The 19,839-nt window shown below is 43.9% G+C and overlaps 1 protein-coding gene across 1 annotated transcript; it reads left to right on the forward strand.

Annotated features, from left to right (window-relative positions):
- The first annotated feature begins 6,416 nt into the window (after positions 1-6,416).
- Positions 6,417-7,362, forward strand: LOC125486906 (zinc finger protein 214-like). The gene is made up of 3 exons (XM_048616456.1): positions 6,417-6,606; positions 6,809-6,945; positions 7,138-7,362. Exons 1-3 carry the CDS (start codon positions 6,417-6,419, stop codon positions 7,360-7,362), a joined length of 552 nt encoding a protein of 183 aa, XP_048472413.1.
- The last annotated feature ends 12,477 nt before the right edge of the window (positions 7,363-19,839 follow it).

The raw sequence follows: 19,839 nt of genomic DNA on the forward strand, positions 1-19,839 counted from the left end.
ATAGGTTAGATAGCCTGGGACTTCTTTCAATGGAACATAGGAGGTTGAGGGATGGCCCTCCTTCAGTGGTTCAGCGGCGGGAGTCTGGGAGAGAGTGTGAGGGCAGCTGGGATGGTAAGCTTTCATTATAAAAGTCTTACCTCACGTGACTGCAGCCTTCAGTGGTTCAGCGGTGGGAGTCTGGGAGAGAGTGCGAGGGCAGCCCGGAAGGTAAGCTTTCGTTATAAAAGTCTTACCTCGCGTTCAGCGGAGGAGGAGTCCCAGAGCAGGCGCAAGTGGTTGGCTGGGTAACGGTTATCTTTCACCCAATAAATTTGGGAAGTAACTAATACCCGAGACACTACACGTGCCCACCCTTCCACCTCCTCTAACCTAATAATAAATAATAATAAAGACTAAGTGTGGTGAGCAGGTAAGCTATTTGCATTTTTTTTCTCATCTCTTTGTTATCTTTCGGGGAGGTCACCTATATGCCAAATCCTGTGGGAGCGGTTCGGAAGGCAAAATCAGAGTCTCTTTGAGTATATAACAGAGTAAACTTACTCACTTAAAGAGAGAACACTGTGAAACTAAAAAAAACTAATTAATTTTAAATAATTAACGAAGTAGATGTGGCAGGCCAGGTGATGTGTTGTAGCTGTATGATGTGGGAGCGAGCTGATCCCATTGAGAACGGCAGTGACCACATCTGCAGCAAGTGTTGGCTGCTTGAGGAGCTCCGGTTCAAAATTGATGAGCTAGAATCCGAACTCCAAACACCACGGCACATTCGGCAGGGGGAGAGATACCTGGATGCTGCGTTCCAGGAAGCAGTCACACCTGGTAGATTAACTAATGTTAATTCGATCAGCGGCCAGGCACAGGAGTGGTCGACTGCGAGTGAGGCAGGTAGAGGGACCCTGCAGACAGGAACACAGGAGCCGCAGCCCTTGACATTGTCCCACAGATATAAGGCACTTGCTCCCTGCATGGATGAGGAACAGGGCTGCAGGAAGGATGAGTCAACTGACCATGGCACCATGGTTTAGGAGGCCATTCAAGAGGGGGAGCTAAAGGACAGATTGAAGTTGTAGGGGATTCCATCATCAGGGGGATAGACAGTATCCTTTGCAAGCAGAATAGAGAGTCCCGCACGGTGTGTTGCCTGCCCAGTGCCAGGATGCGAGACATCTCTGACTGGCTTGAGAGGATACTAGAGAGGGAGGGGGAGGATCCAGTTGTTGTGGTCCACGTAGGTACCAACAACATAGGCAGGACTAGGCAAAAAGAACTGTTTCAGGATTATGAAAAGCTAGGAACAAAATTAAAAAACAGGTCTTCGAGGGTCATAATCTCTGGATTGCCGCCCGAGCCATGTGCAAATTGGCATAGGGAGGCGAGGATCAGGGAAGTAAACATGTGGCTAAAAGAGTGGTGTGGGAAAGAGGGTTTCCTTTTCATGGGGCAATGGCATGAGTTCTGGGACAGGAGGGATCTATACCGCTGGGATGGACTCCACCTGAACAGGGCCGGGTCCAATGTTCTGGTGAAAAGGGTAAATAGGGTGGTCAATAGGACTTTAAACTAGTAAGTCGGGGGGGAAGGGAGGAGTAAGCGTACAGGGAGTATAACAATTAACGGAAGGCAAAGCAGCAGGTTAGCAGGTGACGAGGAAGCTTCAACTCCAGTGAAAATTAGGAAAAAAGTTAAAGGGAAGGAGAACTCAAGAGCTGTTAGTAATGGAGGTGACAGGACTCAAAAAGAAGGTGCAAAAACTAGCATAAGGGCACTTTATCTGAATGCTCGGAGCATACGGAACAAGGTGGGTGAGTTGATGGTGCAAATCATGGCAAATGGGTATGATTTAGTGGCCATTGCAGAGACATGGTTGCAGGATGGTCATGACTGGGAGTTAAATATCCAGGGGTATCAAACTGTTGGGAAGGACAGACAGGAAGGTAAGGGAGGTGGTGTCGCTCTGATTTTTAAGGATGACATCAGGGCGGTAGTGAGAGATGATATAAGTTCTACTGAACAAAAGGTTGAATCCATTTGAGTGGAAATTAGGAATAGCAGGGAGAGGAAGTCACTGATAGGTGTGGTCTATAGGCCACCAAATAGTGACATCGTGGTGGGGCGGGCAGTAAACATAGAAATAGCTAATACATGTAAAAATGGTACAGCAATTATCATGGGGGATTTTAATCTACATATTGATTGGTCAAACCAGGTCGGTCATCGCAGCTTTGAGGAGGGGTTCATAGAATGCATCCACGATAATTTCCTTGAACAATACGTAAGGGAACCTACGAGGGAGCAAGCTATCCTAGATCTAGTCCTGTGTGCTGAGACAGGAATAATTAACAATCTCACAGTTAGGGATCCTCTCGGAAGGAGCGATCACAGTATGGTCGAATTTAAAATACAGATGGAGCGTGAAAAGGGTAAATCCAGTACTAATGTCCTCTGCTTAAACAAAGGGGACTATGATGGGATGAGGGAGGAGTTAGCTAAGGTAAAATGGGAGCAAAAACTTCATGGTGGATCAATTGAGGAACAGTGGAGGACTTTCAAAATGATTTTTCACAGTGTTCAGCAGAAGTATATTCCAGTGATAAGGAGGAACTGTAGGAAAAGAAATAGTCAGCCATGGATGTCTAAGGAAATAAAGGAAAGTATCAGACTGAAAAAAAAAACACATACAAAAAAAGCAGAGAGTAGTGGGAAACTAGTCGACTGGGAAATCTTTAAAGGCCAACAGAAAGCCACAAAAAACGTTAAAAAGAAAAGTAAGATAGATTATGAGAGTAAACTAGCTTAGAATATTAAAAGAGGCAGCAAAAGTTTCTACAAATATGTACATCGTAAAAGAGTGGCAAAGGTAAACATTGCTCCTTCAGAGGATGAGAAGGCCAATTTAATAACTGGGAATGAGGAAATAGCTGAGGCATTAAACCATTATTTTGTGTCAGTCTTCACAGTGGAAGACACAAATAACGTGCCGAAAACTGATAGCAAGAAGGTTATAGCAGGTGAGGACCTAGAAACTATCATTATCACTAAGGAGGCAGTGCTGGGCAAGCTAATGGGGCTAAAGGTAGACAAGTCTCCTGGCCCTGATGAGATGCATCCCAGGGTACTAAAAGAGGTGATGAAGAAATAGCAAATGCACTAGTAATTATTTACCAAAATTCACTGGACTCTGAGGTGGTTCCCGCAGATTGGAAAACAGCCAATGTGATGCCACTGTTTAAAAAAGGAAGTAGACAAAAAGCAGGTAACTATAGGCCAGTTAGCTTAACTTCGGTAGTGGGGAAAATGCTTGAATCTATCATTAAGGAAGAAATAGCAAGACATCTGGATATAAATTGTCCCACTGGGAACACCCAGCATGGGTTCATGAAGGGAAGGTCATGTTTAACTAACTTGGTGGAATTCTTTGAGGACATTACTTTGTGGACAGTGGGGGACCTGTGGATGTAGTATATCTGGATTTCCAGAAGGCATTTGACAAGGTACCACACCAAAGGCTGCTACATAAGATAAAGTTGCACGGTATTACAGGTAATGAGTTTTTGAGTTCTGAGTTCTGAGAAAGGATCAATGGACCCGAAACATTAACTCTGTTTTCTCCTCCACAGATGCTGCCAGACCTGCTGAGCTTTTCCAGCAACTTTGTTTTTGTTCCTGATTTACAGCATCCACAGTTCTTTTGGTTTTTATTACAAGTAATGTATTGGCATGGATAGAGGATTGGTTGACTAGTAGAAAGCAAACGGTAGGGGTAAATGGGTGTTTTTCTGGTTGGCAGTCAGTAGCTAGTGGTGTGCCTCAGGGATCAGTGTTGGGACTGCAATTGTTTACAATTTACATAGATGATGTGGAGTTGGGGACTAAGTGTGGTGTGTCAAAATTTGCAGATGACATTAAGATGAGTGGTAGAGTGAAGTGTGCTGAGCCAAGTGACACTGAAAGTCTGCAGAGGGATATGAGTAAGTGGGCAAAGGTCTGGCAGATGGAGTACAATGTTGATAAGTGTGATGTCATCCATTTGGTAGGAATAACAGCAAAATGGACTATGTTTTAAATGATAAAAAATTGCAGCACGCTGCTGTGCAGAGGGTCTTGGGTGTTCTCATGCATGAATCGCTAAAAGTAGGATTGCAGGTGCAACAGGTAATTAAAAAGGCAGATGGAATTTTGTCTGTCATTGCTAGAGGGATGGAGTTTAAAAACAGGGAGGCTATGCTGCAGCTGTATAGGGTCCTGGTGAGGCCACACCTGGAGTACTGTGTGCAGTTTTGGTCTCCTTACTTGAGAAGGGATATACTAGCACTGGAGGGGGTGCAGAGGAGATTCACTTGGTTGATTCCAGAGTTGAGAGGGTTGGATTATGAGGAGAGACTGAGTAGGCTGGGAATATACTCATTGGAATTCAGAAGAATGAGGGGAGATCTTATAGAAACATACAAGATCATGAAGGGAATAGATAAGGTGGAAGCAGGGAGGTTGTTTCCACTAGCAGGTGAAACTAGGACGAGGGGGCATAGCCTCAAAATAAAGGGAAGCAGATGTAGGACTAAGGTCAGGAGGAACTTCTTCACCCAAAGGGTTGTGAATCTGTGGAATTCCCTGCCCAGTGAAGCGGTTGAAGCTACCTTGCTGAATGTTTTTAAGGCAAGGCTAGATAAATTTTTGAACAGAAAAGGAATTAAGGGTTATGGTGAGCAGGCGGGTAAGTGGAGCTGAGTCTCAAAAAGATCAGCCATGATCTTATTAAATGGCGGGACAGGCTTGAGGGGCCAGATGGCCTACTCCTGCTCCTAGTTCTTATGTTCTTACAGGAATTTGTAACATCAGAATGGGCATAGATAAGGTAAATAGCAAAGGACATTTCCCCAGGGAGAGGGGTGTGGGAGAGTTCATAACTAGGGGGCATATTTTAAGGTGAGACGACAAAGCTTTAAAAGGCATCTGAGGGGTAACTTTTTCACACAGAGGATGGTTTGTACGTAGAATGAACTGCCAGAGGATGTGGTAGATACAGGTCCAGTTACGACATTCAAAAGACATATGGATAGGTACATGAATAGGAAAGGTTTAGAGAGGAATGGGCCAAACACAGGCAAATGGGACTAGTTTAGTTTGGGAAACTTGGTTGGCATGGACTAGTTGGACCAAAGGGTGTGCTTCTGTGCTGAATGACCCTATGACTCTGTAAGTCAGCAGTCTGACACAATATTCTCCATGGCCTGGATGAGAGCAGCCACACATCATCCTGAATTGGAAATGTATTGCTGCTGCTTAAGTGTCTCTGGGTCAAATTCGTGGAACTCACTCCATAACAGCACCTTGGGTATCCCCACATAACATGGACTCCAGCAGTTCAAGAAGGCAGCTCACTGCCACCACCTTCTCCAGGACAGTGACAGATGGGCAAGAAATGCTGGCCTAAGCAGCAACACCCAGACTCTGTGAAAGTATAAATAAGAAAGAACTGAGGAGTCCAAACCTTCAACAAATGGGGAGAGGGAGTTGGAAAAAATCATGTTTCTATTTACTGTTTAACAAAAGGATTGCATTGTACTACACCAGACAATGTAGAGAGGACAGATAGTGCAGATAGATCCTGAAGATCACCCAAACAATAACTGCGTAACAGTGGGAAGACATCGAGTCCCTTCACAGCTTTGTTCAACACAGAGAAGGTTTGGCAGTGAAACCATCAACTGGAAATCAATCAGGTCAGGAGAGCTTTGACATATCATCAGATCCAAAACTGATCAGTAGTGTAGAGTCTTCTATCAGAACCAACCTTTCCAAAGATTACGAGGTGAGGATTCCGAAGAGACTGGGAAGAAGTGTGAGTAGCTTCAAGTTGAAGACAGCTTCAATCATTTATCAACCCTCCTGAAGCACTGACTCACTCTTACAGGTGCGAGGCTGTTCAAGTGTGAGGTTTGGGAGGAAATTCATACTACCTTCTAACATACAAGGTGTGATTGTTGTAAAATTGTTAACAAAAGGAAAGTCATCTGGAAAGAAACCATTCAAGTGGGAAGTATTTGCAATGTCATCAATGCTTGTGAATCTCCGACATAATGACACTGGAAAGAAAATGTTCACAGGTGAGGTGTGTAACAAGAAGTCTGCACAGTTATCGGGCTCAGTGAAACATTGAGCGATTCAGAAGGGGGAGAAAGCATTCACATGTCAAGTGAGAGACAAATCATTCTCATGGTCATCTCCGTAAACACTAACGATTTCATACAGGGGAGAAACCATTCACATGCCACTGTTGTGAAAAATCATTTTCAGATTCATCGCACTTCCACAGACATCAATGCATTCATACAAAGGAAAAAACACTCACACATGAGTTGTGTGATATATCATTCTCTGACTCATCAAGACTCTTGCTCTACCAGAGGATTCAAATGGGGGAGAAATCATTCATGTGTGGGGTGTACGATAAAACATTCTCAGAGTCATCAAACCTCTGCAGACACCAACGAATTCACACAGGGGAAAAACCTTACAAGTGCAAGGAATGCAACAAATCATTCTCAGAGTCATCAAAACTTCAAACACACCAACACATTCACACAGGGGAGAAACCATTTACATGTGAGGTGTGTGACATGTCATTCTCAGACTGTTCAAGCCTCCATAGACACCGACGCATTCATACAGGGGAGAAACCATTTACGTGAGGTGTGTGACAAATGATCCTCATGTTCATGGAACTTCCGCAAACACCAACAAATTCACACAGGGGAGAAACCATTCAGATGTGAGGTGTGTGACAAATCATTCTTGCAACCTTCAGACCTCCGGATACATCAACACATCCACTCGGGGGAGAAACCATTCCTGTGTGAGTGGTGTGACAAATCATTCTGTGACTCATCAAGACTCTTGATCCACCAGAGGATTCACACAGGGGAGAAACCATTCATCTGCAAGGTGTGTGACAAAACATTCTTGGAGTCATCAAAGCTGCAAAGACACCAACAAATTCACACAGGGGAGAAGCCTCACAGGTGCAAGGAATACAACAAAACATTCTCAGAGTCATCAAATCTCCGCAGACACCAATGAATTCACACAGGAGAGAAACCATTCGTGTGTGAGGTATGTGAAAAAGCATTCTCTCAGTCATCAAAGCTCCACATACACCAACGAATTCACACAGGGGAGAAACCTCACAAATGCAAGGAATGCAACAAGTCATTCTCAGAGTCATCAAAGCTTCAAAGACACCAACAAATTCACAAAGGGGAGAAACCATTCGTGTGTGATATGTGCAACAAATCATTCTCAGGCTCATCAGCCCTTCACGTACACCAACAAATTCACACACGGGACAAACCATTCACGTGAGGTCTGGACATGTCATTGTCAGATTCATTAACCCTTCGTGTACACCAACAAATTCACACAGGGGAGAAACCATTCATGTGTGAGGTGTGTGATAAATCATTCCCAAACTCATCACAACGTCACAGGCACCAATGTATTCACACAGGTGAGAAACTGTTTATCAAGTCCCCTGCTTCATCAGAGGATTCACAAAGGGAGGAACTTTCCAAATGGGAGGTTCACAATACAAGTTTTGCAACTTCTTCAAACCTCCTGGGACATGAGAAGATTCAGAAAGTAACTAACACTTCAGGTATGATTGTATGACAGCGCTTTCACCCACACCTCCAACGTGAGCTCCAGAGGACTCACACTGGTGAGAAACCATTCAGGTGTTTGGTGTATGACGAGGCTTTTATACAGTCAGTGTACATTCTGAGTCATCAAAACATTGGAGAGAATCTCTGTTCGTCTGGATTCTGTAGAAAAGCCTACATACACTTCACCTGGAATATGAGTGAAGCTACACAAGTCAAACCCTTCCAGTCACCTTTCCAGCTGCAGATGTCAGATTGGTCTTCCTGGGAGCCAACCCAAGGAAAGCGACGGGCCAGGACGAGGTCCCTGACTGAGCACTTACATCCTGTTGCAGACCAGCTGGCGGAGGTATTGACTGACATCTTGAAACTCTACCTCCTACAATCCGAAGTCCCCACATGCTTCAAAAGTACCACAATCATCCCGGTACCTAAGAAAATAAATGCAATGTGCCTTAATGACTACTGCTCAGTGGCTCTGACCTCCATAATGATGAAGTGCTTCGAGAGGCTGGTCATGGTCCACATCAACTCGAGTCTCCCAGCCTGACTCAATCCCTACAATTTGCCTACTGACTTAACAGGTCCACAGTGGATTCCATTGCCGTAGCCCTGCACTCATGCCTGGAACGTCTGGACAATAAAGACACCTCTGTCAAACTCGTGCTCAACAACTACAGCTCAACCTTCAACACCATTATCGCCTCCAGACTGATCTCAAAACTCCAAGACCTAAGTCTCGGTTCCACCCTCTGCAACTGCATCCTCAGCTTTCTGATCCATAGTCTGCAATCAGTGAGATAGACAACTACATCTCCTCCACAATAACACTTAACATTGGAGCCCCGCAAGGATGCATTCTCAGCCCCCTACTGTCCTCCCTGTACACCCCCGATTGTGGAGCCAAATTCCGAAAGAACACCATCTACAAGTTAGCTGACAACACCACTGTAGTAGGACGAATACCTATAATGATGAGTCAGAATACAGAAAGGAGATAGAAGGCTTGGTGTCGTGGTGTAATGATAACAACCTCTCTCTCAATGTCAGAAAACAAAAGAATCGATCACTGACTTCAGAAAGAAAGGAGGAGAACATGACCCCATCTACATCAACGCAGCAGAGGTTGAGAGGGTTGAGAGTGTCAAGTTCCGAGGAGTTACGATAACTGGCAACCTGTCCTGAACTTCCAATGCAGATGCAACAGTCAAGGTGGCACAACAATGTCTCTCATTCCTCAGGCGGCTTAGGAAATTCAGCATCTTAATGAGGACTCCCACCAACTCTTACAGATGCACAACAGAAAGCATGCTATCCAGTGCATGACAGCCTGGTACAGCAACTGCTCTGCCCGGGACCGTAAGAAACTACAGAATGTTGTGTGCACAGCCCAGACCATCACGGAAAACAACCTTCCATCCATGGACTCAATTTACACGGCTTGTTGCCACGCAAAGGCTGCCAACTTCATCAAAGACCCCTCCCACTGCAGTAATGCTCTCCTACAACCTCTTCCATTGGGCAGAAGATACAGAAGCTTGAACACGTGCACCAACAGGTTCAAGAACAGCTCTTCCCTGCCATTATTAGACTGATGAATGAACTCTCTAAGTTCAATCATGTTAATGTTGATCTTGCTTCACACACCTCCTGTGCAGTGTAATCTGTATGCTTCACTCTGTCTAAGCACCCTATGTTCTGTATGTCCTTACTTACTATGATCTGCCTGTGTTCAGGCTGAGACATTGCTGTTCTTCCTGTTGGACTTTGAACCTTGTAATGTCCTTGTGCTAGGTGGATGTTTATCACTGATCGAACAGGTTGATGATCTGTCCAGCAGCATCAGTCCCCCACGTGGACCGAGTGATACAAACAGCACTTAGAACTTTGACTTGGCTTTAGACCTTTTAGATTTATGTCTGCAATGATTTTGTGGCCAGAAAAATCCAAGAGAAATATTGAGAAGACGATGAGGAATTCTTTGTTACATTCATCGATGTGACTCCTGACCTGGTGTGGCGATTTCCCAGCCTGGCATAGCAGCCTCCTGTGGTGTCCTCCTGTCATGGTGTTGCAACCACTCAGCCTGGCATTCTGTGGTGACACCGCTGCATGGCATAGCAGCCTCCCATGGCAACCACCCGGCATGGCAGGCAGCCTGCCAGCATGGCATCCTCTTGGCCTAGCATGGCCTCAGTGTGGTCTCCTGGTCTTGAAGCGATACTAGAGCAATCTCCCAGCCTTGTGATCTTCAAGGTGAAGCACGGCACAGTCTGGAGCCAGGACGGACTGGAGGCTGGATGCCATCTTGGTATCAGTTGGAATACCGCACTTTTGGACTTTTATTTCTGCAATGCTGAACATTTTATTTCTCTGTTTTCTAAGATCTTAACTAAAGAAGCTGTACCTGGGCACCTTTATAGGTTGGCGCTGTAAGTGGCGATGTATAAACTTTTCACTGTACTCTTTTGAGTATGTGTGACAATAAAATTAATTCAAATTCACCAAACTATTTGACTCAGTTGATTGCTCAGCACTGTGGATTGTGCTCCAATGGTTTGTGTGGCCAAGAACTTCATCCCAATCCAGCAATTGCTTCGTAACTGTAACTGCCTCGAGTGGAAGATCTGAAAGAGAAACCAACAAAATCCAGACTGGTATCAAGCAAGGCTGTGTGATAGCCCCTTCTATTTACCATCAACCCAACAGATATTAACCCCTTCGGTGATCAATAACCCTCTGGTATTATTATTATTAAATAACATCTTGATAAAAAAACTCACTTACCTCAGGTCTCTCTGTGTCCAAAATGAACTGACCATCATAGATACACATGATCTCCAGTTTGTAGATGACTGCAGTGTAGTTGGCCACTCTGTGAGAGATTTGCATCCATTCTCAATTTCTTAAGTCTCCATGCAAGAAACTTGGCCTGTTTTTGAATATTACTAAAACAAACCTTACCAACCTGCCTCTCTCAGCCAAATATTCCACCTCCTGCAAACAATGAAGTAGCGACTGTGGAATACATTGAGTACTTGTCAGATCTTGGCAGCCACCTCTCTCAACAGTCTGCCATTGATGAGGAGTCAGTGCCATTTGAGCTGTGCTATTTGAGCCCTCTACAAACTACAGCAGTGAGGATTTGACTGCAGCAATTTGGACTGCAGCTAATAAAGAAGGTTGTTCATGAAAATCTTCACATGGGCAATTCATGATTTGCAAAAATTAATCTCACTTCATTTGCCAGTATTTGTCCATATCCCTTTAACCCCTTAACCATTGATGCCTTTTAAATGTTGTAATTGTACTAAACTCCACCTTCCTCTGGCAGCTGTTTCTTATACGCACCAGCCTCTGCATGAAAATGTTAGCCCCTAGGTCCCTTTTACATCTTTCTTCTCTCACCTTAAGCTATGACCTCTAGCTTTGGACTCCCCTACCCTAGGAAAAAGACCTTGTCTATTCACCATATCCATGACCCTCATCATTTTTTAAATCTGTGTAAGGTTACCTCTCAACAGCCAATGCTTCACGGAAAATAGCCCTAGCATATTCAGCTTCTCACTATAGCTCAAACCCTCCAAACCAGGCAACATCCTTTTCCTTAAATCTTTTCTGCACCCTTTCAAGTTTAACGACATCTGTGCTATTGCAGGGAGACCAGAATTGAACGGAGTATTCCAAAAGTGGCATAACCAATGTCCTGAACAGCCGCAACATGTCATCCCAACTCCTATACTCGATGCACTGACCAATAAAGGCAATGCCTTCTTGACTACTGTGTCTATATGTGACTCCACTTCTTATCCATCAGTTTCCTATGAATCTTCAAAAATTTTCATTTGTTTGGAGACCACCCCAAAGGTATGCCACACCCTCTAGCATTCACTTCAATTTTCGTCAGTGTTCCAGTTATTATCCAAGTTAAGACTTAAGAGAACTCATGACTATATGATCCAGCCTGTTCTCGCAATTACACTGGAAACAAATCTAAGATTGTCAGTCAGGCTTGGAGTGTGATTTAGTTGCTTATTCATGTTACAGTCTTCAAAGATTCATTTCATGTTCTGGCAAAAAAAATCTTCAGTCATTTAAAAATGGCTGTGTTGTTTTGGCTCATTCAAAGTTTTGAGTGAGCTCAATGTTGTTTTTGCCTGCTGTGTTTACAATCTTCTGTATGGATTTGTATCTCGCAATAAATGCGATTTTTGTTTTACCAAAACAAAGTGACCTATCCAGAATTAAGATCAGCTGGGATCGTAATAAATGGGTGAGAGCCTTGACACAAACATTACCATTGAAGAGCCTCTCCCCTATGAGAATTCACCACTGTCCATGTCCCAGGAGGATTATAAACAACACAGTACCTTTAGCAGAAACCTTTTACAGAATGATTACAATGCTGTGTGAATCCTGTTGTGTCAGACCTCAAGAAAGATTTGTCACACACTTCATGCGTGAACAGCTTCTTCCCTGTGTGAATGCATAGGTGTTGCACAAGTGCTGAAGACTATCTGAAACTTTGATCACAGACCTCACACTTGATGGAGGGACACCAGCAGGGATAATGATTTCATACATATTTCACACATGAATGGTTTCTCCCCAGTGTGAGTACATTGGTGTGAGCAGAGGGTTGATGATTGTGCAGACGATGTGTTGCACACTTTGTATGTTTCTTCCTGGTGTGAACTCGTTGGCATACGTGCAGAGGTGGTGAATCTGAAAATGATTTGTTGCACATTTCACACATGAAGGGTTTCACCCCGGTGTGAATTCATCTATACATGCTGATGGCCGATGACTGTGAGACTGATTTGTTACGGTCTCGCATGTGAATTGTTTCTCCCCAATGAGAATGCTTTTGGTGTTCACGGAGGGTTGAAGACATAAGGAATGATATGTTGCACACCAAGCATGTGAAGAGTTTCTCCCCACCATGAACATGTTGGTATGTGTGGAGATTAGATGACTGTGAGAAGAATTTCTTGCACACCTCACACTTGAACAGCTTCTCCCCAGAGTGAATGCACCTATGTTTCAGTCAAGAAGTGCTATGGAATATTTACCAAACCTTCCAGTCTATCAGACTATCCATGCGGGGGAGAAATTTTTCAAGTGTGACGTTTGCAAAAAAAATCCTTTGCAATACCTACGAGGGTCTTGAAGTACAAGAGGGTTCACATGGGTGACAAATTCTTTCACATACGAAGTCTATGATCATGTAACACAGATTTATTCACACTGGCAAGAAGTCGTTCACCCTTTGAGAGTGAGATTTGTGATACAGCTTTTCAGCTATCTTCAACACTGTTGAAATATCAGGAAATTCACAGCCGGATGAAATCATTCAGGTGTGATGTTTGTGAGAAGGCTTTCACCCACGCCTCTGATCTATTGATGCACCAGACAATTCACATAGGGGAGAAGCCATTCACTTGCAAAGTGTGCGGCAAATCATTTTCAAGGTCATCAGATATCCACAGACATCAATGTATTTGTACAGAGGAGAAACTATTCCCATGTCCGCCCAACTTTCTTCACTTCCCCAATAATGGCGTCATGCATCCAGGCTCCATACTTATGAATTCCCTCCTTAAACACACCTGCATCTATAGCTCAATCTTCTTATTCCACAACCTCCTTTAATTGAGCTGTTTTAATCATATATTTGGTCATCTTTTTGTAATATCTACTCTCTCTCCTCGTTAGTTTTTGTCTGCTTATGTCTAAAAGAAATATTTGGTGATGTTTTACTGTGTTAAATGCTGACTGTTGTTGTCTCACAATTCCTCCAATCCTCAAGGTCCTGGAGGACAGAGTGGATATTGATTGGCCTATAGAGCTCGGGTCAAGTGGCCATTCAGCATGTGGACAGCCAGACAGTGAATGTCGTGAGGCAATGGAGACTGTCATAGCTAATACACATCTTGCCTCTCCCCTGACTTCCAGCTGGGATCACTGATGAGAAATGGGATTCCTGGCTAATTCTCCATCTCCCTAGACCAGAGACACTGAGGCTAATTGAGGTACTTCTATTACTACCCCAGGAATGGTCTCCCCCACCCGGGTGATTAGATGGTCGATCAGAAGCTGCAGCTTTTCTGACACTGAGTATCTGATTGTCTTCTTGGTCAGAATGAGAGTCAGTGAGTGACTTGTACCTGATGCTGCACTGAAAGGATGCTGAATTTATACAGGAGCTGCTAGATGTGTAGATGTCTTCTTTTGGTGATGTTTGGCAATCTGGTGGAAGATTAAATTGACCTTTTTGAAATGATTGACTGGATGGTAGGAGATGTTTGAGACAGGCCCTGAAGAGACAGCCACTGCTTTGGAACGACAGCTCCCCTCCGTGAGTGCTGGAGGGTAAACAACAGTGCAACAGAAACAGGAAACCCAGCTTCAAGTTCAAGTGGAGGTATCGGTGTATGGTGAGAGAGGAAGAAGAGGTGAATCATGTCACACTGGTAGGGTTTGTTTCCGACGTGGGTTCACTGATTCTTCAAAGACCTTATTACAGAACTCATATCGATAGGTTTTCTACTTTGTGTTCGTGAATTGATGGACCAGGAGATGCAGGAATCGTGTGAAAATCTAGTTACCCACTTTACATCTCTTTGTGGATCCTCTGGCAGACCAGGGATTTTGATGAGCTTGTGAAGGCTTACTCATACAGCTCCTGCCTAAACAGCTTCTCCTCAGTGTGATAGTGTCAGTGTTTCATGAGCACTGATGACTGTGAGGAGGCTCAGTCACACACTAAGCTTTTGTAAGGCTTTTCTCCATATGAACAAGCAGGTGACAATTGTGCAAAGCACTTATTACATGCCTCACATGTGAAAGCTTTCTCTCCTGTGTGAAGGCGAAGGAGATCACAGGGGATAGGGGACCGCGAGGATGATTTGTCACACACTGTGCATCTGAATGTTTTTTCTCCAGTGTGAGTGCAATTATGTATGTGAAAGTGAGACAAGCGTGAGAAAGATTTGTCACAAATCTCACATTTGAATGGTTTCTCCCCAGTGTGAATGCATTGGTGTTGCATGAGGGTTAATGACTAGGTCACAAACCTCACACTTGAAGGACTTCTCTGTATGTATTCTCTGCTTTATCAAGAGATCTGATAATTGGACAAAAGCTATTTCAAAGATCTCACATTTGAATGGTCTGTCCTTTGCATGAATCCTCTGGTGCATGAGAAGTCTTGTAGATGTTGCAAAAGCTTTATTGCAAACATCACACTTGAAGTTCCTGCCCTGTGTGAACTACCTGATAGAACAGGAGGTTTGATGACTGTGAAAACAATTTGTCATACACCTCACGTGAACGGTTTCTTCCTGTGTGGATGCATTGGTGGGTGTGGAAGTTCATAAAATGTGAGAAGGGTTTTTCCACAGACCTCACTCATGAACCCCCTTTTCCTGGCGTTACTGTGCTGGTGAGGCTGAAGTGGGATCGTGTGAGAACAATTTGTCGTTCTCTGTCATTTTGCTTCTTCAGTTACAGTTGGTGCAAAGAATGCACCTCACGTGTTAGGATATTTTATGAGACTGTGCAATCCTCCTCACGCATCACACTTGAACTGCCTCTCACCTATAAGAAAAGTCAGTGGTTCACGGACTCAATGAATGATTGAAGCTCTCACCACACATGCAGCCCAATCACACTTCTTCCCAACAGAAGAACCATAGCAAACCTCTGAAAGTGCTGATTCTGATAGAAGGCTCCACACCACTACTAATTTCAGACCTCATGATGTGTCAGGACACAACTGATTTCCAGATGATGGTTTCACTGCCCAACCTTCTCTACGTTGAGCATTGCTGTGAAGGGACGGGATGTCTTCCCACTGTTGTGAGGTGTACCTTGGGTGACAGTCAGGATTTATCCTGTCTGTATTCTCTGGTGTAGTTCAGTGCAATCTTTCCAGAAACAGGAAAAGGAAACAGGATTTCCTCCAACTCCCTCTCCTCCTTTGATGAAGGGATTGACTCCTCAGTTAGGAACTATTCCATAGTAACTCTCAGCCTGCTTTTCCCTATCTGTTGGGGAGAAATCAGATTCAAGTCCTTTCTTTTGCCTCACTTGACATTCACACCCTCTGTTTCCAGCAAGGATACTACATAAGTGACAAGGAGCAGACGATGTGGCTACATTCCTTCCTCCACCCAGCCCTTTTATGACAGGCACCATGAGGACATTGGAAATGATACTCAGCTGGAGCGTAAAATGGGCCATCAATTCACTGAGTTCAGATCGCTGAATCATATCAATCTGTAAACACACCAGACTCCTTTGTGACTATCTGTGGGTATGTCTTGTCCTAGTGGCAGTTGGGAAGTCCTGGACATTGACTCAGAACAAAGCTCTGTCGTCCTACCACACCTTGTTGAGGATTGTGAACAACCAGTCAAATAACAGGGGAATGATCACTTCCATTCACACCGTGTTGGAACAAGAGTGAGATGCAATGTAAAAGTGTCTTCAGGCAAAAATATTGAGAGGATGATCAAACCTGGCTTCGTCCTGAGGAGTTGGGAGAGTTCCCCTCCAGACCACTCCAATCCTCCCCACTCAAGAGAGGAGGTACGATGAATGTAAAATCTGGAAGATTACATTCTTTCTAAGTTCAGATAAAATACAATATCCTGGCAAGGATGAGTGGTTGGTGCCTACATAATTCCACCTGGCAACTGACCAGGTAGTCTGCTTTCCATGGGAACAGGTTGGCACTTGCTGAAAAAGACTTTGTGTGTCTGAAATTATGACAAAGAGAGGGAATCGAGAGACCAAGAACTGTAGCCAGTGTGGTCAGAGGGTGTCCTTTCTGTGGGCTGCCAGTCAGAATGTGGGAAGGAACATGGTCTCTGCTTGAAGAGATACATCCTAGGACAATTGAAAGACAGTGGAAGATTTGTCATGACAAGGCCATCACTGGTGGCAGCTTCAGTGTTGACAGTTATTTTCCAGGAAAAATTAGAGAAAGGGCCTTTGACGGTCACTGAAAGTTATGATTCAGTGGAATGGGGGAAAGTGACACCATGGAAGCTCTGAAGGTGACATTGGACTGCTTCCTGAAAAATCAGTGAATCTGCAGATCACTGAACATATAATTTAACACGGATGTGGGTGTTGAGGCATGTTAACAGGTAGAAGGGGATAACTTTCTGCTAGTACTGTGTGAAAGTTGCTCTAGGGATTGTTTAGTCAATGCTGCTTTGAGTTTGTTTGTTTGAATAAGACTATTAAAATTTCAAATCTGAAAGTGTGATTTCTTGAAGTTGGTTCCTGGGAATTGAAATCTCCTTTAAAATTTATCAATCTCAACAGAGACCATAACATTACTCAATCAGCACTGATAAACAAGATTCTCTGGTCATTATGGCATTGTTATTTGTGGGATCTGGCTGCGCATTCTTTGGTTGCCACATTTCTTGCACACGATCAGTGACCATACTTCAACAACTTCAATGACTATAAAGTGCTTTGAAATATCCGATGGTTGTGAAAGGCTATCTATAAATGCAAGCCTTTCTTCTTTTTTGATGAGGTCATGCAGATACCAGGGAAGGGGGATTTGGGGAAAGTGTGACATTATGGAGGAAGTTGTAAACACAGGCAACATTCAGATCCCAATGCACAGACAAGAGTGAGAACATCCCACAGCGATGGGCAAATCCGAGCCCAGACTTTGGGAACGGCTAAGGCCTTCAGATAAAGAAGTCATTAAGAGACATTTCAATGAATATAGCTCTAGGCATGACAGCTGAATTGCTTCAGTGGTTACACAGATAGGGAGGGCAAGGCAATGGAGGGATTTGGAAAACAATGAGAATTTTAAAAATGAGCTGCTGCTTGACCAAGAGCCAGAGGAAACCAGCGAGTGGAGGGCTGTTTGGTAAAAGGGTCTTGGTGTCAGTTGGGAACTGGGCAATAGGGTTTTGGATGAGTTCAGGTTTACCACAGCCAACATGATTGAATTTTTTGAGGAAGTTACAGAGATAATCCATGAGGGTAGGGCAGTAGATGTTGTTGACATCAACTTCAGTAAGGCCTTCAGTAAGGTAGCAGTGGAAGGGTGCATTTCTGAATGGAGGGCTGTGACTAGTGTCATTCCTCAGGGATCAGTGTTGGGACCTTTGTTATTTGTAATATATATAAATGATTTGGAAGAAAATGTAACGGATTTGATTAGTAAGTTTGCGGATGACAAAAAGGTGGAATTGTGAATAGCAATGAGGACAGTCAAAGGATACAGTAAGATATAGATTGGTTGGTCACTTGGGCAGAGAGATAGCAAATGGAGTTTAATCTGGAAAAATGTGAGGTAATGCATTTCCGAAGGTCTAATCCAGATGGAAAATATACAGTAAATGACAGAATCCTTAAGAGTACTGATAGGCAGAGGGATCTGGGTGTACAAGTACACAGGTCACTGAAAATGGCAATGCAGGTGGAGAAGATTTTCAACAAGGCATACAGTATGCTTGCCTTCATTGGCCAGGGCATTGAGTTTAAAAATTAGCAGGTAATATTGCAGCTTTATAGAACCTTAGTTAGGTCGCATTTGGAATATTCTGTTCAATTCTGGTTGCCACACTACCAGTAGGATGTGGTGGCTTTGGAGAGGGTACAGAAAAGATTCACCAGAATATTGCCTGGTATGGAGGGCATTAGCTATTTGGACAGGTTGGAGAAACTTGGGTTGTTCTTATTGGAACAACGGAGGTTGAGGGGCAACCTTATAGAGGTTCACAAGATTATGAAGGGCATGGACAGAGTGGACAGTCCAGAAGCTTTTTCCCAGGATGGAAGAGTTAGTTATTAGAGGTCATATGTTTAAGGTGCAAGGGGAAAGGTTTAAAGGTGATGTATGAGGCTAGTTTTTAACACAGAGGGTGGTGGGTGGCTGGAACTCGCTGCCGGAGTGGAAGCATATACCATAGTGACTTTAAAAGGGCATCTTGACAAATACATGAATAGGATGGGAATAGAGGAATATGGTCCCCGGAAGGGAAGGGGGTTTTAGTTGTGATGGACAGCATGTCGGTGCAGGCTTGGAGGGCCAAAGGGCCTGTTCCCTGTACTTTCTTTGTTCATTGATCTTTGAGATCAATGGAATAGTTTAGCCCAGAGCATATAAAGGTGTGGATAAGGATTTTAGCATCATTTGAACTAAGACGGGGTGTCACTGGTCTTTCATGTGAGTGATCTTGCACTTTTCTGTGCATCGTGTGCTTGTTGCTGACCAATCTTTGGAAATGACAGTGAGTCGTAACAGAGAACCCTTCATATAATCAGACATAATTACAGAGTAGTCCAACAGAAAAGGTCATCTGAAATGAGTTCTCAAACAAGGCCCATTCTGATTGCTCTCTGAGGTGACTGCAAATGATCCCATAGCACTATTTTAAAGAACAACAGGGAAGTTATCCCTGGTGTCTTATCCAAAGTTCGTTATCAACCAACATACTTAAAAACAGATTAACTGGGCATCCTCCTGTTGCTGTTTGTGGCAGCTTGCTGCGCACACATTAACTGCTACATTTCTGACGTTACAGCAGTAATCACATTCCAAAAGTATTTCCTTGGCTGAAAAATGTTTTGGGACATCTGTGCTCGTGAATAGTTCCATTGAAATGCAAGTCTTTCCTAAGATTTCTGATGGGGTTACAAGGATTGGCTGTTTGGAGGTCTTCGAGAGATTTGAAAAGACATTCATCATCCAGAACATTGGTGTGGATATTATGGGACACAATTTGTATAAAAGCTGCTCCTTCATTCACCATCTCCTCACTTGGTCTTCAGTTCTGATAGGAAAGGAAGCAACTCTGGAAGAGCAGAGAATAAGCAGAGTAGGTATGCTGGTGATATTAGTTTGATTGCCTTCAAGGATGAAGAATGCTATTCCCATACTAGGAACCTCTCAGAAACATTTACCAGGGCAACTGAGACAGCAGCTGCAGTAAGTGAGTTTTACTCAGGTGGGACAATGACAAGTTTAAATCTCCACCTAACCTGCTGCTCAAAGTCATCTCCATTCCACCGGTCATTTTCCCAAGCTTCCGGAAACTCATGTTGCTGCAGAAATATTTGGATTGACTGTGAGAGACGTCAATCTAAGAGCCCACCCACTCTGCCCATTCTCTCCTCTTCCTCGTCCAGAGCGGGTTCA

The sequence above is a fragment of the Rhincodon typus genome, chromosome 35, assembly GCF_021869965.1.
Source record: "Rhincodon typus isolate 14 chromosome 35, sRhiTyp1.1, whole genome shotgun sequence".
Taxonomy (NCBI): Eukaryota; Metazoa; Chordata; class Chondrichthyes; order Orectolobiformes; family Rhincodontidae; genus Rhincodon; species Rhincodon typus.